Here is a 26,188-nt window from a genome sequence, read left to right as displayed (position 1 = left end):
CTTGTGGCTCAGCTGGTAAAGAATCTGCCTGCAGTGCGGTAGACCTGGGTTTGATCCCTGGGTTAGGAAGATGGCCTGGAGAAGGGAAAGGCTACCCACTCCAGTATTCTGGTCTGGAGAATTCCATGGACTCTATAGTCCATGGAGTGGCAAAGAGTCGGGCACGACTGAGCGACTTTCACTTTCACACCTCACAGGCCCTGCACAGGGCCAGGAAGGAGGGGCAGGCAGGTGGGCTCTGCTCCAGACCTGGGAACGGCACAGGGCAGAGTTGCCAGACCTCTGTCATTCCTGCCCCGAAATCACATCAGTTTAACACCGGTGGGGGAGGCCACCTCTCTGACCTCAGGGCTGATGAGGGTGCAGGCCCTTGGGGTGGGTGTGAACCCAGAGCGGGACCAGGCACAGAGGGCCTGTCTGTGCCTCGCACGGAGCCCGGCTCACTCTTGGCCTGGCCCTGAGCTGTCATGAGCCTCCCTCCAGGGTTTGATGCCCCTAGTACAGTGAGGACCTGGGGCAGCCCTTTGGGGGATGCAAACATGAAGGACAGCTTTGGCTGTGTGGCCTTGAGCCAGTGACTGTCCCTCTCTGAGCCTCAGTTTCTACCTTGTGAAATGGTCTTATACCTGTTCAACTGTTTATTGACTAAGCACCTACACTGGGCCTGTGTGTGGGGCTTTTGACAAAGCTGTCAACCCTCACTAAGCTGACATCCTAACAGGGAAGAGGGAACATAAACAAACTTAAGAGATGAGTGAATGATGACCATGGTGGATAAACTACTCGGGGAAAAAAGGGAAAGGAGAGCAGGATGAGGGGTGTGGGGGCAGGTTACAGGATTAAAGATGGTGTCAAAGTGCAGCCCCAGCAAAGTGGCGAGATTCCAGCAAAGACATGACAGAGGTGAGGGAGGGAGTCAGGCAGGTACCTGTGGAAGATTGATCTAAACTGAGGGAAAGGCAGATGCAAAGGCCCTGGGGCAGGCCTGTGCCCCAGCAGGTGTTAGGGGAGCAGGAGGAAAGACTGCGGGGCTGGAAGAGCTTGGGCAGGGATTACTCTAGAACAGAGAAGAAGTAGGTGGCAGAGTGTGTTGGACTTTGGTTTAGCAAAGGAACAGCGGTGAAACCTGGGGTGGCAGTGAGGAGTCAGAATGTCAGGCATTGATGGCAAGTTGGCACATAGTAAGTGCTCAGTTAATGCGTTAAGATTATTGCTGCCTCTAATTAGATGATTTGCAAACAGTCGGACATGGATTAGTGACTAAACAACAGCAATATTTTATAGGGGGTTGGAATGACTCAGCGTCTCACCCTTTGGGCAGGAGCTGAATTTAAGTGGCCCAGGCTGTCCCTCACCCCACCTCCCTCCCTCCACCATGGGCTGGGGGCTGCTCCCTCTCTCAGCCTCTTGAGAATGTTCTGAGGTCTCTCTGGCCCTCAGGCCTCGGGAAGTTTGCAGAGTGAGGGGGTGGAACCACGGCCACAGTGGCATTAAATCAGCCCCCGGCTCCGGAAGAAATCACACCAAGAAGTTGTTAATACCTTTATTATGGGCTGAAATGTATTCACGATATTAAAAGACATCCCATTTCTGCCCCCCGTGTCACATCTGAGATGTAGCGTAGATAAATGATATATCACCACACGAGATCTACCGAAACCATTAGTAACCATGACATTTTGACGTCAGATTTTAAAAAATTCCTAAGTAATCTTTTTGATTTATGAAATGCTGTCTGGGTTCATCGAGAGAGATCTCAGATTTATCACCGCCTGGTTAGAATTATTAATGATTTTCAATTTGTAAATCTGAAGTCAAGAAAGTCTGTGGGCTCTAGATGAAAACTCCCGCCGATGAAGTTTAGCCCACGGAGAGATGGGCCTTCTCTCCTTCTTTCTGGATGCTTGACATCGTCTCCCTGCAAACCCTGTCTGTCTGCAGCAGGCAAGATGGTGCGGGGATCAGTGGCAGGATCTGCTCTAGGCAGAAGAGAGTCCCACTTCACAGAGCCCATGCCCACTCCCCTCCCAGCTAGACACACGCAGGCTTGAAAACTGCTCAAGTCGATTTAGGCGGGGCTGGTCAGAAGGGATGCAGCCAGGAAGGCACACAGCCCCTGTCCTCCCTGGATCTAGCTCAGGCCTCGATGCAGCCCCAGGCCCCTCATACCACGGAGACACCTGGACCAACCCCTCCTTGCGCAAGGCAGTGGCCACACAGACCACGCTGGTAGCAGAGCCCCCAACTGCCAGGACTGCCCTTAGATGAGAGGCTACCTGCCAGACAGTCTCTTCACCTCCATCCCCATCAAGGCCTCCATCTGTCCCCCAGTCTAGAAACTACCTTGACCCCTAATAATCTGGTTCCCCCCCAGACCTGAGTCACGCTCCTCACCCCAGCGTGTGCCCCACACCACGCTGGACCCAAAGCCCAAGGTTCATGGCTTTCATCCGCCTGAGTGTTGTTAGATCATCAGGGGAGATCCAATGCCCAGGCATCACCCCGGACCCACTGACTCAGAATTGTCAGGTGCTTCCAACACGCAGTCAAGTCTGAGAACCCAGTCCCCACATCGCTACCAACTGTCTCCTTTCCTTCCCACTGACCACCACTGCCTGAGACCTCACTCTTTCTCTCCAGGGCCAAGGAAGCCTCCAGCCTTTGTTCTCCCCTCTCTGGCCCCTCATCCCCTGACCCTCCGAGTCCTCCAGGCTGTGTCATTCCCCTGCCCATACCCTCCATGGCTCCCATAGGCCCCAGGAGGAACATGACCCTCCTTCTCAGCTCCCCGTGGGGCTTGGAGAGGGCCAGGGACTGCATGAGGCTGTTCAGGGAGCCGCCTGCAGGACAGAGCCAGACCCAGAGTGCCCCTCCTGGGCCTGATTCCCAGGAATCCCCACCCTCCAGCTTCCCCACTGGACTCAGAGTCTGGCTCCAGAACCACCCTTCTACCTGGGCAGGAGGAAGGTTCCATGGGGTCGGGGGTGCCTGGAGAGCCAGGTTCACCTACCACTAAACAGGGCTCCAGGACTCTGCTCTCTCACCCCTGCAACCCAGGCCTGAGAGGAGTAAGTCTCAGATTCCTGATCTATAAAATGGCAATCATGGAATTCCTGATCCTTGGAGTTCAATAGAATTTAAGCCACGCTTGTGTGGCCAAGCTCAAGGCCAGCCCACAGGGAGCCGCCAGGAATACACAGCTGCTGTCAGAACTGTGGTTAATTGTGAGACTCGAGCGAGGCCCCATCTGAAAGCTTTTCCCCCGCACTGGGTTCAAGTTCTTGATGCACTATTTGCTGAACTATAGCCTTGGCCTCTCTGAGCCTCGGTTTCCCTAATACTGGGGCCCATTCCTCCTCCCATATCCCTGTCTGGCCCAGCCCCATTCCCACCCCTCTCTGTGTGGACATGAGATCACTTTGGCAGTGACCCGGCAGCAAACACCCCACCTAATAATAACCACCCCAGCTGTCGACCTCAGAGTGAATGATGCCTTGACAGAGAAAATATATATCAGCCTCATTTTTTTTTCTCTTGATCCACAATTCAAAGGGAAAATGGAAACCCCATTTCTATGAGTTTCACAGACTGGAAGATGAATTTTCAGTAAACGCAGGAGATAGGTCTTGTAGCCCCTGCCTTTTCCTCTGGCGTCGGTGAGGGTTCAGCGACAGCAGCAAAGCCAGGAGACCAAGGCTGGAAGTGAGTGGACAGAGGGAGGGACACAACGTCGGGTGGACCCCCTGCCCCGACACAGAGGCAGGGACCCAGGGGAACCAGGCCAGCGCCAGGCTGGCCTGTTCTAGTGGCTCTGGGGGGCGATGGGGAGGATGCTGCAGAGAGGGGCCAGGCTGCCCCGATCCCGGTTCCCGGCACAGAGGAGCTTCTGGCAAGTAGGTCCTGAATGAATGCACACATTAATGAATGAACCAACCCAGGTGGTAAGTCAGCTAATGCCAGGCTCTCTCCCATGGTGATCTCGTCTAATCCTCCACTACACCTGTGAGGGTGACACCATTGTGCCCTTTTCACAGATGAGGAAGTGGTGATGAGGAATGATGGTGGTGGTGGTGAGGATGGTAGGATGGTGGGTATAGTAAGGATGGTGATGGTGAGGATGATGGTGACAGTACCAATGATGGTAAGGATGGTGATGGTGGTCATGGTGATGATGGTGATGGTGGTGGTGATGGTGAGGATGGTGGTGACTACGAATGATGGTAAGGATGGCGATGGTGGTCATGGTGATGATGGTGGTGGTGATGGTGAGGATGGTGGTGACTACGAATGACGGTAAGGATGGTGATGGTGGTCATGGTGATGATGGTGACGGTGGTGACTACTAATGATGGTAAGGATGGTGATGGTGGAGGTGGTGGTGATGAGGGTGATAGTGGAGATGATAGTAAGGCTAATGATGGTGGTAGTGATGATGGTGGTGATTATGGTAAGGACAGTGGTGATGGTGGTGGTAGTGATGGTGATGATGGAAGGATGGTGATGGTGCGTCTTCTGAGCTTCTGTTGGTGATTGGCAGGACTCAGCATCCCTCAGCTTGTAGACACATCACTGCAATCTCCTCTGGCGACTGGTCCTCTTCTTGGTCTTTACATGCCCTTCTCCTTGTATCTCTGTATCTTTGTTTTCTTTTCAGGACATAGTCACATAGGATTGAGAGCCCACCCTAACCCAGTGGGACCTCATCTGAACTTGATTTTACCTGCAACCACTGTATTTCCAAGTCAGGTCGTATTCACAGGTTCTGGGGATTAGGACTTCACCCTCTCTTTCAAGGGGACCTAAATCAATCCATCACACAGTTCTCAGAGTTTCCATCTAGAATGTTAGCAATACCAGAGCAGGGGCTGGGGGTGTATTTTACTCTCTGCTGCCTCCTCAGTGCCTAGAAGAAACATCTGGCACAAAGTGGGTGCTTGGCAAATATTATTGAGGAAGGAAATAAATCTCAAAGGGCCTTCCCACTCCCAAGATGTGGACACACAGCAAATGCCCTTATACACACCCCGTGTTAAGCATGTGGGCCAAGCACAGCAGCGCCACACCCAGACCAACCACCCGCCAAACGCACAGGTCACCCCCTGGCACCCAGGCTGGTGCAACGTAGCAAACAGCCCCAAGCGACCCCTGCTCAGAAACACAGAAATCACCATCCTCGGAGGGGCACGCACATGACAGAGCACACTTGCAAGCTTCACAAAGACCTTCAGAGGCTCGCCGCTCACCATGGCCAGTGCCGGGGTCATCAGAGTGTCAGACGTTGGCTCTGATTTTGTGACCCATCAAGGGTGGGAGGAACATCCTGGGAGTCCTTGTTTGATCCTACATCCATCGCTGAAGGCTTCAAAACTCTAATTTCATTATAATGTGTAAATTAATCAGATGCCAGTGGGCCAGGTGGGCAGAGGGGCGATGGGGAGAAACCTGTGAGGAGGGGAAAGAGGGGAGGGGTGGGGAGGGGCAGCTTGGGGACTCTGAATAGCCGTTCACTTGGACAAGACACAGAACTAACTGCTCCTGCAGTTACAAGTGCTTACCCAAGGAGGTGCCTGGACTGGATGCCAAGGCCACTCTGAACCAGGAGCGCTGATTGATGAGCACCTACTGTGTGCAAGGCCATCGGTCCAGCCGCACATAAGCAAGATCTCATCCAGCCCTCACACAGTCCTGTGAGGGAACATCCCCAATTTATAGATGGGAAGCTGAGGCTCAGAGAGGAGGAGGGGGCCCCAGAACTGTGCAGTGCTGGACTCCAAAGGGTACGTTCCTCCCATGCATCCCACAGCCACCACCAGGCTTGGCACACCCATCACAGGCTGCCATGATGTGAGGGGCAATCCCCTGGTATGAGCCCTGCAAGCCTGTGTTAGAGACCCCCCCTTTGCAAGGTCAACATCCCTTGAGCCACCATCTAGCCCCGGACCACACACTGTGGGGGTCCTCCTGGTGAAGATAGTGATTGGAGTGAAGGTCAACTCCAGACTGACCTTGAACACTGGTCTCAGTCCCTGCCCCTGGTTATGTTTACATGCATCTGAAAGCTCCAAAGACTCTTCTTCTTCTTCTGGTCCTCATCCTATGATGGAGACAAGGTCGTTATCCTTGACCCCTGGCCACAGCTGCAGCTCAGAGAAGGTGTAATGGTGGAGTGGTTAGGCTCGCCAGCTGAGAGTTGGGCTCACCAGAACTGATCTTGACTGGGGAGCTTGGGCGGGGAACTTCTGTTCTCTGGGCGTGGTTTTCTCAAATGCAACATGGAACTCATAAGTCCAAAGAGATGATATTCACCAATCATTTAACCCAGAATCTGGCCATTAGGAAGCATCACTGAGTCATTGCCTGCTATTATTTCTCCACTTGTTATCATCAGAGGAAAAGTGCCCCGAGTTTTAAGCAAATCAACATCTTGGAAGATACTCCCCTCCAGGTCAGGTTGAAGTGAAGGAGGAACCAGAAAACTTGTCAATAATTTGAGGCAAGTGTGCTCCAGACATGAGGAGTCTCTGAGCTGACGGGGAGTGGGCAGTCTGTGGGGGAGTCATGGCTCTAATATCCTAGCTTTCCGACTCTGTTGTGCTAAACAGCAAGACTGCCTTAAATAGACACAATGCAGGCTAGCCTTTTAGGGGAGATTAGAATGTTTCTCTCAAAATTTAAAATTCATATGCCCTGAATCTGACTGAGCAACTCCACTTCTACAAATGTATCCTACAAAAATGATCAGATGTGTCCCCAGTATTTCATGTTCAATGCTGTTTACAGAGCACTGTGATAAACCATGTCTGTAGGAGGAGATCAGTTACATGAAGACCCCTCTGCCATGGAGAACCAGGATGCCAACACCAAAGACTGCCCAAGTGTCTAGGAAGAAAAAGGAAGATGTCTAGGATGTTTTCTCTTTACAGAAAAAGAAAAAAAGGAGGGATTTCCCTGGTAGTCCAGTGGTTAAGAAACCACCTTCCAATGCAGGGGAAGCAAGTTCTATCTGTGGTTGGGAAACTCAGATTCCACTTGCCATAGAGCAGCTAAGTCCATATGCTGCAACTACTGAGCCTGCACACCACAACTAGGGAGCCCAGGAGCTCTGCAGGCCACACGCTGTGATGAAGATCCAACATGATGCAGCCAACAATAAATAAATAAATGAGTGAGTGTGTGTGTGTGTGTGTGTGTGCGTGTACGCACGCTTGGGAGAAAGTAAGGAAGCCAGGAGGGACTTTCTGCTTCCAATCCTGCATGTAAAGAGCTTAGGGAAACAAACAAACAAACAAAAGAGCTTAGGAATTGCCACTTCATCCAAACAACAAATAAAAAGCTGAACAAACTGGAAAAGCAACAACTCGGTCACAGGGCACACGGCTGCCCCCGCTTCTCAAACTGAAGAGACAGACAGGTGAACACAGAGAATCATAACTCCCCAGAGCAGAAACCCACGAGCAGACACCTCTGTGGGTTTTTTAGACACAACAAAGGCATGATCCATGAAAGAAATAGTTGATAAACTGGACTTCACTAAAATTTACTAAAATTTAAAATGCCTGCTCTGGGGAGGGAGGCCTCAAAGGGAGGGGACATATGTATACCTATGGTAGATCCACATGGATGTACGGCAGAAACCAACACAATATTGTAATTATCCTTCAATTAAAAATAAATTTAAAAAAAATTAAAAAATAAAATGTCTGCTCTGAAAGACAACGTCAAGAGAACAAAAAGATAAGCCACAGATCGTGAGAAAATATTTGCAAAAGCCAAACCTGATCAAAGACTGTTATCCAAAATATACAAAAATCTCTTAAAATTTAACAATAAGAAAAAGAACAACTAGATTTAAAAAGGAGCAAAAGACCTGAGCAGACAACTCACCAAAGACATACAGATGACAAATAAGGGAGCAAAAGATGGTCTACCTCATAGAGCACTGGGGACTCACAAATTAAAACGATACCACAATGTACTCACTAGAACAGCCAGAATCTAGAACACCGACAAGTGCAACAGGACCTCGCATTCATTGCTGATGGGAATGCTGATGGTACAGCTATTTTGGAAGACAGCTGGGCAGTTTCCTACCACACTAAAGTGAAAATGAAGTCGTTCAGTCGTGTCCAACTCTTTGGGATCCCATGGACTGTAGCCTACCAGGCTCCTCCATCCATGGGATTTTCAAGGCAAGATTACTGGAGTGGGTTGCCATTTCCTTCTCCACGGGATCTTCCCAATGTAGGGATCGAACCCAGGTCTCCCACATTGCAGGCAGACTCTTTACCATCTGAGCCACCAGGAGTCTAAACACAGTAAACCCACTTTTATCCTATGGCCCAGCAATCGCGCTCCTTGGTATTCACTCAAAGGAGTTGAGCACTTATGTCCACACCAAAAGCGGCACATGGATGTTTACAGCAGCTTTACTCATAACTGCCAACACTTGGAAGCAACCAAGATACTCTTCGTTAGGTGAGTGCATAAATAAACTGTGGTACAAACAATGGAATATTATTCAGCTCTAAAAAGAAATGAGTCTGCTTGCAGCTCAGTGGGCTCTGTACTGAGGATCATCCCCTCCTGGGATGCACTGCCGTAATGAGGCTAATAAAATGTCTCTTTGCTTAAAACAATAATAAATAAATAAAAAGAAAAGAGGTGCCAAGCCATGAAAAGACTTGGAAGAACCTTAAATGCATATGATTAAGTGGAAGAAGTCAACCAAACCTGAAAATACTGTATACATACAATTCCAACCACACAACATCCTAGAAAAGGCAAAACTATGGAGACCATAAAAGAATCTGTGATTGCCAGGGGTTAGGAAAGATGGCAGAACAAATAGGCAGAGCACAGATTTTTCAGGAAATAGAAACCATTCTGTATGATATTATTCAGTGCAGTGTGGAGACACGCCATTATACATGTGTCCAAACCCATGGAAGGCACACCACCAAGAGTGAGCCCTAATATAAACTATGAACTTTGGGTGATAAGGATGTATCACCAATTGCAACTAAAGTACCACTATGATTCAGGATGTAGGTCATGGGGGAGGTTGTGGGTGTGTTTGGGAGAGGGAGTATATGGGAACTCTCTACATTCCACTCAATTTTACTGTAGAAACTGGTCTAAAAAATTAAATCCAGGGATTCCTCGGTGACTCAGTGGTAAATAATCTGTCTGCCAATGCAGGAGACACAGGTTCGATCCCTGGGCCCGGAAGATCCCACATGCCGTGGAGCAACTAAGCCAGTGCACCACAGCTATTGAGCCCGTGCCCTAGAACCCGGGAGCTGCAACTACTGAGCCCACACACCCTAGAGCCCGCGCTCTGCAACAAGAGAAGCCACCGCGATGAGAAGCCTGCACATCGCAACTAGAGAGGAGCCCCTGCTTGCCGCAACTAGAGAAAAGCCCTCACAGCAGCAAAAACCCAACAGGGCCAAAAATAAATAAAACTTAAAATTTTAAAAAATTAAATCCATTAATTTTTTAAAAGTCCAAGAGGAAGAAGGAAGGACAGGGGAAAGGGGACAGGGAAAGACAGAGAAGGAGGGAGGGAGAAGAGATGTTGCCTGATTTCACAGTCCCAGAGAGAGGACCTGGCTTCTCAGGGGTGATACTATGTCTGGATGGGTCTCTTCGTTGGGGCAGGCCAGACCCCTGGCCATGGCTCAGAGGGAGAAAGTTTAGACAAAGAGAAATTTGAGGGACCCAGTACAAGCGAGTGGGAGCCTGAGCATTTGGGTGGAGAAACTCATAAAACTTTATTGACAGACTCTAAACAAGATCTAAAGAAATGAAAATGGAGACTTGGCTCATGGATTCAAAGATTCAATATTTCAAAGATATCAGTTCTCCTGATGTGAACCAAATCCAAATCCCAAGAGAAATTTTTTGTGACAGGTGACAAGCTGATACTAAAACTTATGGAGAAATACAAAGGGCCAAGAATGGTCAGAATATTGCTGAAACAGAACACGGGGAGAGAACTTGCCCTATAAGTGCCTAAGATAAACCCTGAAGCCCTGAGAGTTAAGCCAGTGTTCTATCAGCACCAAGACAGACATACAGTTTAGCAGCAGAAACTATACACATCGGTGGGCACTTGATGGGTGATGGGGGTGACACTGCAGATCACTGGAGGAAAGACGAACTTTCCAGCAAATGATGTTGGAACAACTAGACCCCCTACCTCACACCATACACAAAAGCAGTCACTAAAAAGGAAAAAAAATTGCTTCACTCATTAAAATTAAGCCCTGTAATACTGTTCATTAAAACACTACAAATCAGGAAGAAAAAGACAAACAAACAATGGAAAACAGCTTCAATAGGCACTTTGCAGAAGAGAGAACTCAAGTTAATCAGTAAACATCATGAAAAGTTGTGCAACCTCATTAATAAGCGTGGAAATTTGTGTTAAAATCACAATGACATATCATCTTCAAACCAGCAGATTGGGAATAAATTTGAAATACCAGAAGTTGGCAAGGACTTTGAAGTGTAAATTGGTATGACCAAAATAATTTGGCCTTGCCCAGTAAAGTTCACGAGAAACACATACTCAAGTTCAAGAGAAGCACATACCCACAGACTTCCTTGGTGGTCCACTGGCTAAGACTTCGAGCTCCCAATGCAGTGTGGACCTGCTGGCACTGGGTATACGCTTCTGTACTTTAAAAATTACTTATTTATTTAATTTATTGGGCTGCACAGGATTGAACCCAGCTGAAGGTATATTACTGACCCCACCCACTGGACATAAACAACTGCCGCTAAGAGAAGAGGCACCAGGGACCTCCCTGGTGGTCCAGTGGCTAAGACTCTGAGCTCCCAATGCAGGTGGCCCTGGGTTCGATCCCTGGTCAGGGAACCAGATCCCACATGCCGAAACTAAGAATTTCAATGCCACAGCTAAAGATCCAACGTGCCTCAACTGAGACCTGTGCCTCCCCCTCTATGAGATGGGGCAATGACAGCTCGTGTCCCATAGGGCGTTTAGGGGGACTCAGCCGGGCTGGGGCAGTCACTCCCTGTCCTCAGGAGGTGCCCTTCTTTCTGTCTTACCTGGATCTCCACATCCCCCATGTGTCTGACTCTTTGCCACCCCATGGACTATACGGTCCATGGAATTCTCCAGGCCAGAATACTGGAGTGGGTAGCCTTTCCCTTCTCCAGGGGATCTTCCCAACCCAGGAATTGAACTCAGGTCTCCCGCATTGCAGGCGGATTCTTTACCAGCCAAGCCACCAGGCAAACCCAAGAATACTGGAGTGGGTAGCCTATCCCTTCTCTAGCGCATCTTCCCGATGAATCGAACCAGGGTCTCCTGCACTGCCGGCTGATTCTTTACCAACTAAGCTATCAGGGAAAGCCTTCCATACCTCCCAGGGTCCCCCATCCCATCTGTGCCTTCCTCCTGGCTGAACTCACATCATCTTCACAGAAGCCCTTTCCTGCCTCCAGCCCGTGAACGCCTCTCCCTTCCCAAACTTTCGGTTTGCCCGCATATCCACCCATATTTCCCAAGACTTCCCCATCAGGAGGCATCATTTTTGGTGCTGGGGGAACTGTGGGGAACTCGGCAACCCCAGCCCCTGGTGTGGAGATTGTGCAGACAGAGGGGTGGAAGGCGAAAGCAGGGATTTCGCCCTGTAACCATCTCCCCCTCAGTAACCAGCCTGGTGCCTGGTATACAGTAGGTGCTCAATCAAGAGTGGGTGACCATCCAAACGAACAATTGCGATGCATTGAGACTGCCCACACTCAAAAATCTAGGCTGCCATGCATGTGTTTCGGTGGACACACAAATCTAAGCACACACACGTATGCCTGTGACCGTGGACACTTTAAGCCCACCTGCACACACAGACAGTCCCAAAGCACGCACCCAGCCCAGCCAGCATCCTCACGCACGTGAATGCTGCCTCCGGCACAAAGCTCATTTATTTTGATTTATGAATATTACAAAAATAAACCTGAGTGTCTTCTTGGGGATTCTGTGATCCTGACATGGGTCCCCACGATATTGCTTTTCGCTCCTGGTTACCTGAAATTAGCAGAGTAATTCGGAATCTGCATCTTTATTTAAAAGAAAAAACTGTAGATGCAGAATTATAAAAATTTAATATGCTCCCAGGAAAATGAAAAATGAGAGGTTGTGATCTCGTCTAACACTTTCAAATGTGTTTATTAATTCATGTTTTAAATCATAAGTTTCATTCGTTGAGAGCCATGCACAGCAATAAGCCCGTTTTAAAATATTAATGAATAAACAATATTTCTCTATTGAAATATAACATGCTTCTTTGAACAATGGACCACCAGTAATAAATCAAAACCAGGAGAAAATTGCATTTCATATTTAATACAAGTTGAACTCTGCCTTTTTATAAATGATATCTTTTTTGTTTAATTGGCGTCAGTTCAGATCTAGCAGATTGCTAATAAAATTCTGGATTTCCATATTTAATGATGCGTACACTTTCTGCTGAAATTTTACCAGGAAAAAAGAATCAGCCTTTTATTATCTCCTGCGATGGTGGTAAGAGGTGAGGCCAAGGTCTGAGTCCAGTCTTGAGGGCTGGGAGTGAGCGGGCCAGAGTAGGTGTATTGAAGAGGCCAAATCTCCCCCAGGATCCTCACTAAGCAGGTGACATCCCCTGGCCATTTCTCTGCTGACCGGAACTGATCATTCTAGCCAGAGGAGGCAGAGATGACCAGGCATTCCCCTATAACCTGGAGCACCGTGTAACAATAACAGCAATGAGAAGGGAACACACCCCACCCCACAGGCCAGGCACCGTGAGTGTGACTCATTAATCGTTACAACATCCCTACCAAGAAGGTAGGAACAAATTCTCCCCATTTCACAGATGAGGAAACTGAGGTCACACAGAGAGAGTGGTGACATGCCCACAGTCACACAAAGCTGGAAAGTGGCAGAACTCAGCCTGACTCTTCACACCACCTCACGCTGATTGGAAAGCAATGAGCCAGCCTGGGGGCAGAAGAGCAGGGTTTTGCTAACAAGCGATTGAAAGGGGACACAAGCTGGAATTCAAGTGCAAATGATCATCACAAGGCAAGCTGTGGGCTAACGGAGAGTGAGAGCGGCCGGCTTCAGCCCCTGCAACACGCAGGACCCTGCACTGGTACCGACTTGCTTGATCCTCCCTACGATGCTGGGAGGCAAGTGCCTGACAGCAGAGGAAACAGGCTCAGAGAGCTTACAGAACTTGCGTGAGGACACACAGCAGGTGCGAAGCAGAGCCGGGATCCCCCCACGGGGTTCTCACCCGGAGCCCCCGTTCATGAGTGCTAAGCCACGGTGCGTTCCTCTCCGCAGGGCCACACAGAGCCCTGGGCATCTGTTTTCGTCTCTGGGGTGAGGCCAGTACCTGCTCGGCTGGGTGGTGACTCCCGGCAAAGCCCGTAATGGGGCTCAGCTAGAAGGAGGCTCCATGAACACCGGCTGAGTCTGGAACAGCTGAGTGATCAAGACCGCGGGGAGGTGGGCTCACGGTGCACGGGGCGGGGCCCCAGGCCCAGCGGGGACACGCTGCAGGCCATTCCTGGGCCTGAAGTGCCTGTGGACATGGCGCCTCCAGAGGGGGTCCCTGGGGTCCCAGGCGCCTGGGGAGAAGAGCCGATGGCTCTGTGTCGAGGGGAAAGGCTGGTACCTGTCCCCTTCTCTCTCAGGTCCCACCTCCGAGCCTGTCCAGCACGACAAGAAAGAGACACTGAGACAGCCAGACACAAACAGTGGGAAATGTGCGTTTTCCCACAGTCTCCTAAAGAACCCGCCTGTCAATGCAGGAGACATAAGAGATACGAGTTCGATCCCTGGGTTGGGAAAATTCCCTCGAGAAGGGCATGACAACCCACTCCAGTTTTCTTGCCTGGAGAATCCCGTGGACAGAGGAGCCTGGAGGGCTACAGTCCATGGGGTCACATAGAGTCAGACACGACTAAGCGACTTAGCATACACATATCCCGTCAGACTCATATTCCATCTCTCTGTGTGTCTGGCCAAGTAGCTTCAGTTTTCCCATCTGTAAAACGGAGAGAATGCTAGAACCTTTCTCCCGAGGCCACTGTACTTGGAGAGAGCCTGGGACGGAGGAACAAGCATCCACGTTGGCACCCATGACGTTTCTGCTCACCACTCCCCGCTGGCCTGCGCCCAGGCCCTTCCCCTTGCCTGGTCCTCCCCCTCTGGCCTCTGCTCCCCACCCTCCTGGCTAACTCCTGCCTGGTCTTCCTGAACCTCCTCCTCGGATGTCCTGGAGTGGTGATAAAGCGGTACCCAAGGGAGGAGGAAGGGCCTGGCTCCATGGGAGGACACGGTCGCCTGGGCCCAGCCTCAAAGGACAGGCGTTCACCAGGGAGATGGGTACAGAAGCACAGGTCCAAGAAGAGAGAGTGAGGAAACCAAGGCTCAGGGAAGTTCAGTCCCTCACCCGAGGTCACACAGCCGGGAGGAGACAGAGTCAGGATTCAAACCTGCGCTTGGGGGACTTCCCTGGTGGCCCAGGGGTTAAGAGTCTGCCTGCCAATGCAGGGAACACGGGTGCCATCCCTGGTCAGGGAAGATCCCACAGGCTGTGGGCCAGTTAAGCCCACGACAGCAATGACAGCCTAGCGTCGGGGAGCCACAGCTACTGAGTCCATGTGACGCAACTACTGAGCCCACACACCCTAGAGCCCGTGCGCTGCAGAAAGAGAAGCCTCTGCAGTGAGAACCCATGCAATGAAGAGTAGCCGCCACTCACAAGTAGAGAGAGCCTGTGCGCAGCAATGAAGGCCCAGTGCAGTCAAAAATTACTGAATAAAATGGTCCATCTTTAAACAAAGAACAAAAACCAAATCTGTGCCTGGGGGTGGGATCTGCTCGCACACGGGGGGTGTAGGGGCATGTGGGCAGTGGGCTGAGGGCCCAGGAGCCAGGGCTAAGCGGCACACGGCCTGGACAGGCCCCCACGGAGCACAGGTCCTTGTGCACGGCATCACGACACGCACCGCGACAGCTACCGTTCCCACTGTTCGCCTCCTTTAGCTACGGTGCCAGGCCCGGGCCCGCCAAGCAGAGCGTCTTCCTTGTCCCTCCTCCCACGCTGTCTCTAACACACCTCCCGTCCGCCCCACAGGACACACGTCCTCAGGGGCCCAGGTGACGAGACAGAGGTGGGGGGGCTGCAAGCTTCAAGGAATTTGGGGTGGGGGATGGTTCCCCTGGTCACGTCGCCCCAGCAAGGACCTTCCTTTTCTCCCCTGCAAGCTCACAGGGGCCTCTCTCTGTCCCACTCCAAGTGGCCACTGAACGTGTCACAGGGGCCTCTGCGGGGCATATACCAGCTCCGTGGGAAAACTTGGACAGGTGATGTCACCTCTTTGAGCTTCAAATCACCCATCTGAAGATGGGCAGATAGCACCCACAACATGGGACTCCATGGGAGATGCTAAGTATAGAATTTACCTGGCGGAGATGCTGGTGAACTGCAGCTGTCAGCCCGGGCGGGGAAGGTCCCTTTCCCTCAGCACCAACGTGTATCTTACACCCCAAACACCTCTCCATCTGGGAGACTTAGCCCCCTGCCACCTCCCCTACTCAGTAAGGAGCTGAAGGGGGCTCTCCAGACCCCCCGCCCTCCCTGGCTTCTGCCCGGGACTGGCACCAGACCGATGCCAGTCAGCACTACAGAGAAGTTCTAAGCCAGTTGGCAAGCCCACCTGGTCCACTGTCCTTAGAGGCTTCCACGCCACCCGCGCACCTCCTGTCCAGCGTAGCTCCTCAGACACGGGCTCCAGAAATTCCTGAAAGTATAATGGAGCAGGATTCTGCGGGGTCTTCCTGGGACAGACCCCCTCCCTGTAGCCTCTGCTGTAGCTCCTCTCCAAAGGCCCTGGATAATAGTGTTTGAGGCACACTTCCTGAACTGTTTCGCAGATGCTAAAACCACCACCAAATGGAAGAAATTAACTACCTGATGATCCCGAGCATGTAGCCCGCAGCCCCCAGACCTACTGGCGCCTAAGGATTGATAATGTTCACCCCTGTGGCACCGCCCTGTTACCATCAGCCAGAGAACTGCGTGGGAGTTGATCTCCCACCCTGGGACGCCCCTCCCTCACCTGGTCTTTAAAAATGCTTCGCTGAAACCCATCAGGGAGTTCAGGCTTTTTGAGCACTTGCTGTCCTGAGCTCCTTGCTTGGCGCCCTGCAATAAACGGTGTCCTTTCCTTTCCCCACAACCCAGTGTCAGTCAATTGGCTTTACTGTGTGTTGGCAAGTGGACACAAGTACACAGTGTCAGTAACAAAAGTACACGTCGTGTCATAGAAGCCCCCATGTACCCTTGTGCATCTAACTGGATGTGTGGACAGGCCCCCTAACCTGCAATGGGGTGCTTCTGCTGGTTTCCTGCTGCTGTGTTCTTTGAACTTGTGAATGGGTTGTGGGGTCCTCACTTCTCCTGTCTTGGGGTTCAGACGCCTACCAGTCTCTCCAGCACCCTGTCTGCTTTCTGAACAAGGGCTAGGTCCAGGATCTTGGCCCCTTGAGGGCAGGGGCCTGATTTCACTGTGCTCTGGATCGAGAGCCTAACCCCTTTCTTACCCCAGAAAAAGTACCTGGAGAAATCTATCAGATCAATACATTTCACCCAATTTGGAGGGAGACCTAAGAGCCTTGGGGCCCAAGACTTGCCCCCATTTCCTTATCTATGAAGCCAGGGTGCTTCTGGCCTCTGCTAGAGGGGTACTGAAGAGCAGAGAGGGAGTTATGTACAAGTGCCTCCGAAACTAGCTTCTAGGAAAGCAATTGCTGTTTTCATTGAGGCCTCCCCAGAATAAAGACTCATATCCTTCCCTCCTCAGTCATCATGTGAATCTCCAACACCGCAATGTACTTTTCTCACTAGGCTAGCCCGAGAGGAGACCTGAGGTGGTTCTTAGGAAACGTGTGTTTCTAGACTTTAAAGAAGATGTATTTGTGTGTGCATGTGTGTCTGGTTTCCACAGGATATTTTTGCAAAACCACATAGCGAAGCGATTGTTTTATGTACAAAGATAAGAAAGGCTGACCCATAAGCTAATTGATCATGCAAATAACTGCTTAGCCAGGGGAGAGATTCCTACAGGCAGGCGGAGAGCCTGCGTGAGGGAGGACAGCTCTGAGGGCAATCTGTTTTATAAAGTTTACTCTCCCAGTGTAACTGCCTCAAGATTAATGGGAACGGTGGCCCTAGACCTTGCTTTGCCTGGCTCAACCAACTGAAATAGTAAAACAGTTGTATTTATCAGAGACAATTTGCTGCAACTGATTAACATTAATCTGATTTCCTGTGAGTCGATTTCCTCGAGATATAGTAAACAGGCCAATTACCTGCTATCGACTTCTTTTATTACAAAGCTTTAGATATTAACGACAGATGTACATGTAAATACATAGAGTTTCTGACAATGTGAACAAAACAATGTTTAATCCAGCTAAAGGATTTCTAGTTGGTCTTACATCTTATCAGTTTAGTTTTCAAAGCTATGCTAAGAGAAGTTGTGGTTTTTGTCTGAAGCTCACTCTTTTTGGACAAACTTTCCTTTGTTCGAAACTGGTATCTTACAGAAGTTATGAGCAAAGAAGTCAATGTGACAAGACTGATTATTTATTTAAAAATGACCAAACAGGAGACTTCCCTGGTGATCTAGTGATTAAGAATTCACCTGCAATACAGGGGATGCAGGTTTGATTCCCAGTCAGGGAACTAAGATCCTACACGCCATGGAGCAACTGAGCTCATGCATCACAACTTGAGTCCTTGCGCCACACACACATGAAAAGAGATACCGTGTGCCCCAAGGCCCCATGCAGCCCAATAAATAAATAAAAATAAATATAAAAAAATTACTAAATCGGTCTTTGCATCCAGCACGTGCCGGATGCATCATTAGGTCAGGAGAGAGTGAGCTACAAGAATACACAGAGACCTGGGCTCCAAGTGTGGCCCTTGTTGGCCTAGGCCTTTGACTTTGTGGCATCTGCTTAACTTTTATGAACTGCAGTTTCCTAATCTGTGAAACGGGGATGGTATTTTCCTTGTGGTATTCTTAGAGTGTAAGTGTCAAGTGAGGACACCTCACAGTGGTCTGGTAGCCGACCTAGAGCCTGCAGAGTGTGGTCAGCCACTCCAGCCTCATCTGGACTCGTCTCCGAGTCCCTCTAACAGGTTACCCATTTATATGCTTAGGCTTCTAGGCGGGTTTTCTTGTCTGCCTGCACAGACTGACTCACGTGGTGGGGTAAGAAATTTGCATCAACATTTAATCATGAAAGCAAAAAGTTTATTCATGTTTGAAACTACATATAACTACCACGAGGAAGACTTTTTCAATCCAGGGCGTAATCCAGTTAGAAAGGAACACGAAACGTTTTTTAATACATTAGAATCACCGCCACAAATTATTTTCATGACTCAATCAGTTTCAGAATCGCATACAATACAAAAAGAGAAAGGAGAGGGGGCCCTATTACACAGGGTGAAATATACAGTACTGAATACTGAAATCTGAATGCATCACAATTAGTCATCGCTTTTTTTTTTCTTTTTCTTTTTTGCATGGATTAGTAACAAGATGAAGAACATTCAAAATGCTTCTCGGTATTTACAACAGTTTTACTGATCCTGTGTTAATTTAAGACCCAATGTTTCCACTCTCGGTTTTTTAAAAGTTGCAAATGCAACCCTGATTTTTCTTTTAAAAGATTACAATGTACATTACATTTTATGAAGAGAAACAAAGAGTTAATTACAAGATGCAAAAAGATAAGAAAGAGACAAACTACAGCGTGAGTATTGTTCAGAGGTAGTAAGTGAGCACTCTAAGCTACAGAACATGTTGAAATTCTATTGGTTCGTATGAGTTCGCATGAGGTAATAAAGCTGTGTTTTGATTGGTGAGATGTATAAATACTCTTTTGCTACACTATATACAACACTCCAGAGAGCAGGGCCTTTGTGTGGATGCCCAGAGGACGTAGCAAACCTTGACAAGTCTGTGCAGCACCCAGCGCACACCATATAAAACCCCCAGACGGATCTCGTGGTCACCTGTATCAGCAGCAAGGATCTTCATCTCTCAAAACAATCTGGATCCATAATGTCATTACCGAGCAGACTCTGGGCACTGGTGCTTTCAGAGAGAGAAAAGATGCTACCGGTCTCTGATCTAATTATAACATAAGAAATCGAAACACAAGTGTGACGAGGAAGATTCTTAAACACAACCATCATTAACAGTTAGCCAAACAGCTCCTTTATTCCAACTCCATTAGTGATATGAAAGAAGGACAATCCAAGTCTGCGATGGAAATATGCAAGAAGTTCAATTTAGGTGAGGTGAGTCTTTGTATCTGCTTTAACGATTGAGGTTTAGCATATATGGTACTTTTTTACCCTTAAGGCCAAGTAATTGGCAAGTGAGAAACCATTCATGTAAAATATTGATAATAAATTATGATAAAATAGCTACAGGACTGTCAACAATGTTAAACCTTGGCCTAATTGGATAAAGTGCTTTTTTAACATTGTGTGTTTTTTAAGTATAAATACAAATGATTATGATTCCTTAAAAAACAGATTTACCAAGTTCTCTAATAAGACAAGGTTTTACAGTAAAGCTGTAGATGGTGGGCTACAAAAAGCGCTTTCCTTTTCCTCCTATTGCTCTGAATGCACGGATCAAGGCATGTCAGCTCAGGGAAAAGTGTTGCCGGAGATTAGTTAGAGGTATCGGAGTGCACACTTCCTGGGCCTTCGGTAGGAGAAGTCACAGAAGATGGAGTTGTTGCGTCCTGCCAGCCTCCATTAGCCTGAAAGGAGAAGCACAGTTCATCGGTGCACGTCTCCATATTAATTCTACTCCCTGACTGAAAATACCCTGATGACAACATGAGAGCAAAGATGCATTAGCAAAATGTATTTTCTAAACCCACTTTGGCAGGAGTTTGAAGCATGTGTTAAAGTGGGATTAAATGCATGTAAAACAAATCCATCCTACCAAGTAAAGACTTGGCAATAAGTCAGCACGCTGAAGGAGGGCTTCAGCTGGTCTGGAGCTGGCACCTCACTCGGTCTTTGATTTGCTGGTAAAAATCAAGTGACTCCAAAAAAAATTAAAAAAAACTTATAAGAAGGGAGCAGTGGAGAAGCTCAATGCAATGCTTTGGCAAGACCTCGAGCTCCACAAATACAAGCCTCAACCCGGCTTAATCCTCGTTTCCATAGAGAAGAGGTCCCCCCCAACCTTTTTCTATACATGCCTGACAGCCAGCTCCTATAACCCTTGGAAAACGAAGGCCAGAATTTCCTTCCAAATAGGATCGTGTAGAATGAAAATGCATGAACTGTTGGGGCGCACACACTATTCAAATCCGGATTCCAATTATCTGTAAGTGGGGCGCCTACTCGGGCTGTTGCTAGTGCTCCTCACAGGCTGCCGGCCCTTCCCGCCTCAGACCTGCACCGGCAGTAACAGTGCTCAGAAACAAATTTGCCTTATGTCTCGGCCTATAGAGGCAATTGCTGAAATCAATGTCTGATCAGATTTCTGCTGTGGCAGACAGCTTGTCGCTACATATTTTTGTGTCAGTCAAGAAGAGGGAGGTGCTGGACTGGTGAGCTGGGGAACACTGAGTGGGAGTGACGGGCGGGCCTTTCTGGAGAGACGGCGAGGGGGGCTGGCTGACACCCAGAGCCTGCGGCACAGGCCGGCCTCCTGCTGCACGGCCCCAGGCCCAGAGCCCCTGCACCAGTTGGGGTGCAGGCCGGGGGGTCTCCTCCTGCTTCCCGCACATCCACCTGCAACTTGTTTCACGAGTCCACCCAAAACGTCTTCTTTTTAGGCCTATGCCGCTAGGCTAAGAACTCTGTCTAGATTCCTCACCCAGCCCTGGGCTGGGAATTTCTCCTTCTCCCAACATGTTGTTCGTAGGGAACCCTTAAGTCTTCAGATTAAATGCAGGGTCCTGCACATAAAGCACCTTTCCTCCCTGTAGGTTCACAGAGAAATGGCAAGGAGAGGGTAGAGAGAAGAACCAAACTACCTCACAGAGCTGACCAGAGTCGAAGGCAAATGGGTTTTCCAGGCTGGAGGTGCATTCAATCCAGGTTAGGAAGATAAATAAATAAAGCTATGGCGGTTTATTTTCAAAGCCTTAGCTGTGTAGGTTGGATGCTGACAAGCACGTGTGTGTGTGTGGACGTGAAGAAATCCTCTTTTCTATCTCAAAGGTAAGCTGCTTTCACCCCTCAGGTATGAAAATCTACTTAGAAAAAGAAAAACTCTTACACAGATACAAGTCTAAAGATATTCCATCTGAAGTAAACATCATTCCTCTTTTATCCAAATTTATAAACAACAAATGTACAATATTTTTACCCAGCGTGGCAGCTGGAGGAGAGGTTGTCAGCAAGCATTCTTTTTTTCAAAATAAATTAATCCTTACTCTGGTGGTTTGAGATTATGCACTGTATTATACAACAGCGCCTTATCAAGCCTCATCAGCGAAGATGGAATTCATGTCTGTAAAATGCTGCAGGCAATCACAGTTTCATATTTTATCATGTTGATAAGGATATCGCACATTCTCTGAAGCATTTCAAAACACTTAAATGAAAAAGGAGAAATGCAACTAAAAGGCTTTTTATATGGTTTGTTGTGGGTTATTATGAGTTATTTATAAACCCAAAAAGAAAGATTTGACATTTCCAATGTAAAAGATTTGAGTATTTAATGGTCCTTTTTTCCTTTTACAATTGAACATCCTCAATCACTTTTTAAATCATTAATATTTACTCTCAGAGCAAGCTAGGCCCTAAAAGGGGAGAATTTTACCTATTTTCTTTCTGACTCTGTGTTGGGCAGTTCATTTCCGCCGGGTCTGACATCCTGGATTCTGTCTGCCTCTCCACCCTGGGGACCCAATCTCCCCCCGCCCCACACCCACCAACTCTTTCAGGTGCTTTGTTTGCTATTTTCCATCCATGTCAGGGTGGGAGGGAAAAGGAAAGTTTTGGTCAATTGGTTACAAAAGTTTAAATTATTCCCTCCATAGGTGATAACTGAGAGGCCATTAAAAAGGCTGAGCATGTTCCCCTGCAAACACTGACAATGTAGCAAGTTGCTCTTAAGACCAGGAATCTTTGTTTAGCTTGGTGTGTCAGTCTGCTTGGGGCCCTCATCCCCTTCACCTGAGCTGTGTTTGGGAATTTTCCCCACTGCCTGAGTCTAAGATAAATGACCTGTTTTCACCATCTCCCTGGAACACAGCACAGCCAGCAGAAGATGGCATCTTAATGGGCTGATGCTTAAGTCTCTATTGATGACAGAAGGCCAGCCACCCTGGGCCTCTGTGAGGACTTCTAATGGCATGAAGGTAACATCAGTGTTTGGGCTCATAAAAGTACAGTAAAGCTGCTGCCTTCCCCCACGTGCCAGAAAGATGAGAAGCCAAGTCAAACGGCCATTAATTTATTTATCAGTCACTGTTTACCTGACACTGTTCCTACAGCTCTTCAAGTCTTGCTCCCCAGAGTACTCACATTTAAATTATGTGGACTGTACAGTGAATTTCCTCCAAGGCCATCACTGTAGCCTCCCGTCTGATTGATAACATGACGGAGGGTATCCACCTAGAAGTGAGACAAAACAAAATTCATCATCCCCAAACTATTAAAACATCATCACTTACAAAAGGAAACAATTTGAATTATGTCTGCCACGAGGGTTTAGCATCTTGAATGAGAGACAAATTTATCAATCAAATGTGACTGGCAGAATTTCAACAATTCCTTGCATATTTAAACTCATACATCTGTTTTTCATGCCAGTTAAACAATAACAGCTTCATGGCAATGCAAACTTTTCATCTACACCAACAAAATGTGTGTGGCTGTGGGTGAAAACTACTTATAAATATATATACTAGTGCTCACTCTCTCTCACACCACCCCCCCCCCCGAAAAAAAACAAGTAGTTGCTTTCCATTAAGAGGATGAGAAAAACAGCTGAACCTGGAATATACTTTAAGAACTCAGGTTTCTGTATTCTGACTTTAAAAAAATACAGAAATGAAACAGAGTAATATGTTTTAGAACCATACACACACTGGCACACACAATTTTTCTGTTCTATATTGTTACAGAAGCTAGATGCACCCAACCCCCCTCCATGAGCTCAAGCCAGAGCCGAATGCATTCACAAAGTGTATCAGGTTTGAATCATCCAAAGTCACTGTTCACTTGACTTCTCATTCAATTAAATGGTGGGGCAGATGGGTCATGTCCGGAAGCACCCAGCTCAGGCTCTGCACGATGTGCAGACCACTTCCGTGGGGCGAGAGGAAGGAGTTTTGAGCCCAAACCCTACCCTGCTAGAAAGGCCCCAGCTGGGGCATTTCTCCTACCTGTGATTGCACATTGGCTCCGACTTGGGACCCTTGGTAAGAATCCCCATTCAGACTCTGCATGTTCATGAACATGTCCCCAGAATTTGGGAGGTTAAAAGAACCAGAAGAACCTGGAAAGGAAAGAGTTAAGTAGCTGAATAACAGAGAGCTACACACATAATCCTCAAAGACCCAGAGGCAGGGAAAGGAGAAGAGGTAAAGAAGGGAAAGTTTGTGTACAACATACAGCATTTCTAGATCTAAGAGGATGGAGAATAACTGCAAGGAGTGAGGTCCTGTGATTCATTTTGCATCTAGAAAAGTCTTAGTGATGGGGAAACCCAACTATGAAACAAAGGAAGAATCAAAGCAGAGAAACACCCAGCAGCTGGCTTGGAACTATCCCCTTGTTTTCATTTATCTCCAGGACTTGGTCATTAAGTGAGCTCCTCACCATCATTAGCTGTCACGGTGGACAATTAACCAGAGAAGAAACATTTTTCTGAAGCTTTAAAAAAAAAATTCCTCCAGACTTTTATTATTTTCATTTAAAAAATGTATTTACTATTTCCTTAGCCACACCAAGCATGTGGGATCTTAGTTCCCCAACCAGGCACTGACCAGTGCCCCCTGGAGTGGAAGGGCAGAGTCTTAACCACTAGCCTGCCAGGAAGTCCCTGAAGCTCTTTCTTAGCCATCCACTCTGCCTAACTTTCATCAGTTTCCACGTTCCATTAAAAAGAACTTGGGGGGTGGGGTGGGGTGGAGGGAAAAAGAAGACATCAAAACAAATAAAAAACCCTCCCTTTCTGAATTTTTAAAGATTATATTTAAATTATCTCCTTAGAAAAGCCCCTTGAATTGCTTCTTAAGCCCATCTGTTTGGGCTAGCTGCACATCTTTCGTTGCTACTCAAGTTCCTGTAATTTTAACATGTTTCCAACTCCATCAAAAATGCCACAAAAAATTTGGCCAAAATGTATTGTATAAGGAGCCAAGATACTGCATCCATGTACTAACTACCATCTCTCTCACAGCTAACCACGTCCTGATCAGCTAATCACGTGCTGAGCCTACCAAGTCAGCACAGGTACTGAGGAGATGTAAGGACCGCAGACTTGAGTCTGCAGCCACATCAGGGAGAAAGCACTCTGGTACTAACCCCAGCATTCCCGCCTCATTACTCACAGCAACAGGTCAATTTCCCACTTCTGCTAATTCACTTGACCTCTGACAGACCACTACGGATTTTAAAATGACACATGGAACAATATAGTTAAAATAATCATTAGGGATAGCACTGGGCCTCACTGCTCTACTAAAAACCACTTCTAACTGTGAAAGTTCTAGGATCTACTGATAGTGAGTGGCACTCACTATGAACAGTGGGTTTATAGGCCGTCTGGTCATCCACTCATTCACTGATTCCAGGAACAAGCCTGCATTTTAATAGAAATCTTTCTCATGAGTCCACTGTGTCCTCAGTATGCTCTTGTGTCCTGGCCCGTGAGACAGAGCTGTGTGGCCTCAGGCCTCCTGAGCCAAGGGGGGAGTGGGCACCCGCACGCACCAGAGTTCGGCGTGGTGGGCGAGTTGGTCTGGTTGTTCTGCACGGCTGCGGCCACTGCGTGCGCGGCTGTCACGGCTGTCTTTGCAGCATAGAGGTTGGCTTCTTCCTGAAACTTGCCGATATTCTTCTTGTACCTGATTCGTTTGTTGCCAAACCAGTTGGATACCTATAAATCACAGGGACATGAGTAAGGGGAAGCGAGGATCAAAGGAGGAAATAAAAATCAAATTTCTGATACTAACTGTAGGACCCCCGGGGGAGACCTTGCAAGACACTTGATTCTAGCCTGTGATCACATCTCGGGGATAAAGCAGAATGGTGCTGAGGCTCGCTCACTCTTTTGGCAAACCTCTCAACACTCTTGGAATAAGACTATTTCTTGGAGTTACTAAAATGGCTGGAAGTGTTGTTCATCAAAAATATTCAGTTGGTGTATACCGATTCATATATAAATGATTAGTCCTCCCCCCATCCCCAAAGGAGCTGAAAAATGAAAGGAAATGTTTGCTAAGTTAGGTAAATAATAAGAAACACTTGTGAAAGAATGACTTGTTCTTTTGGGGTCTGGAACAATTTTGGCAGCTGTACAGTAGAATCATGTTTGGTCTGCTGAAAAGAGTAACATCAATTAATAATGGATGAAAAACCCCTTTGTCTCCCGCCTTAGAAGATACTGTATGTCTGCCAAGATGGCTGCTCAAGTTCTGCCAGTTAACATGTGAGAAGGTCACAACGTGAAAACTCAGGCAATTCAATAAGGTCAAATGCAAATACAGAATCAGCGGCTGATTTCATCAGGTGGAATATACTTATTTCTTTTGCGAACTACTTATGATGTCAACCAGGACAAATGGAAGAGATTTCTTAGAAGGATCTTGGCAACAGGCAGATTTCATCACATTTCACTGACAACAAAACTTCAGCCCAAGATGCACTGCTTATAGTTACATTGAGTCTTTAGGCACCTCGGAAGCTTAGCTATATAAAGAAGAAGCTGAAACTCACACAGAAATGTATGAATAGGTACCCACTTCACTATGTAAAAGGTGCTGACTTCTCTCTTGTTAAAGTAACAGTTTAAAAATACTTTTTAATAATTTCTTAATCATCTTTCAAAGGAGCATGTTGCAGTGGTATCAGGCAGAGTGGGTCACAGTTTCATCCTG

General features: G+C 48.0%; 1 protein-coding gene across 3 annotated transcripts in view; it reads right to left on the bottom strand.

The window, feature by feature from the left end:
* Positions 1-18,326: 18,326 nt before the first annotated feature.
* Positions 18,327-26,188, bottom strand: part of PBX3 (PBX homeobox 3) — a 219,457-nt gene continuing 211,595 nt past the window's right edge. For 2 of the 3 annotated variants that reach the window (XM_043469572.1, XM_043469573.1), the window contains exons 6-9: positions 25,023-25,188; positions 23,471-23,583; positions 22,608-22,697; positions 18,327-19,876 (exon numbers count right to left, since the gene is read on the bottom strand). In XM_043469572.1, coding sequence (XP_043325507.1) covers positions 19,784-19,876; positions 22,608-22,697; positions 23,471-23,583; positions 25,023-25,188 — 462 coding nt within the window. In that variant the 3' untranslated portion in view covers positions 18,327-19,783. The remainder of the gene's footprint in view (positions 19,877-22,607; positions 22,698-23,470; positions 23,584-25,022; positions 25,189-26,188) is intronic. The other variant, XM_043469574.1, reaches the window with a different exon arrangement.

Source organism: Cervus canadensis, chromosome 5 (assembly GCF_019320065.1).
Source record: "Cervus canadensis isolate Bull #8, Minnesota chromosome 5, ASM1932006v1, whole genome shotgun sequence".
Classification (NCBI taxonomy): domain Eukaryota; kingdom Metazoa; phylum Chordata; class Mammalia; order Artiodactyla; family Cervidae; genus Cervus; species Cervus canadensis.
Note: the sequence above shows the minus strand (reverse complement) of the source record. Positions and strands in the feature narration are given on the sequence as shown.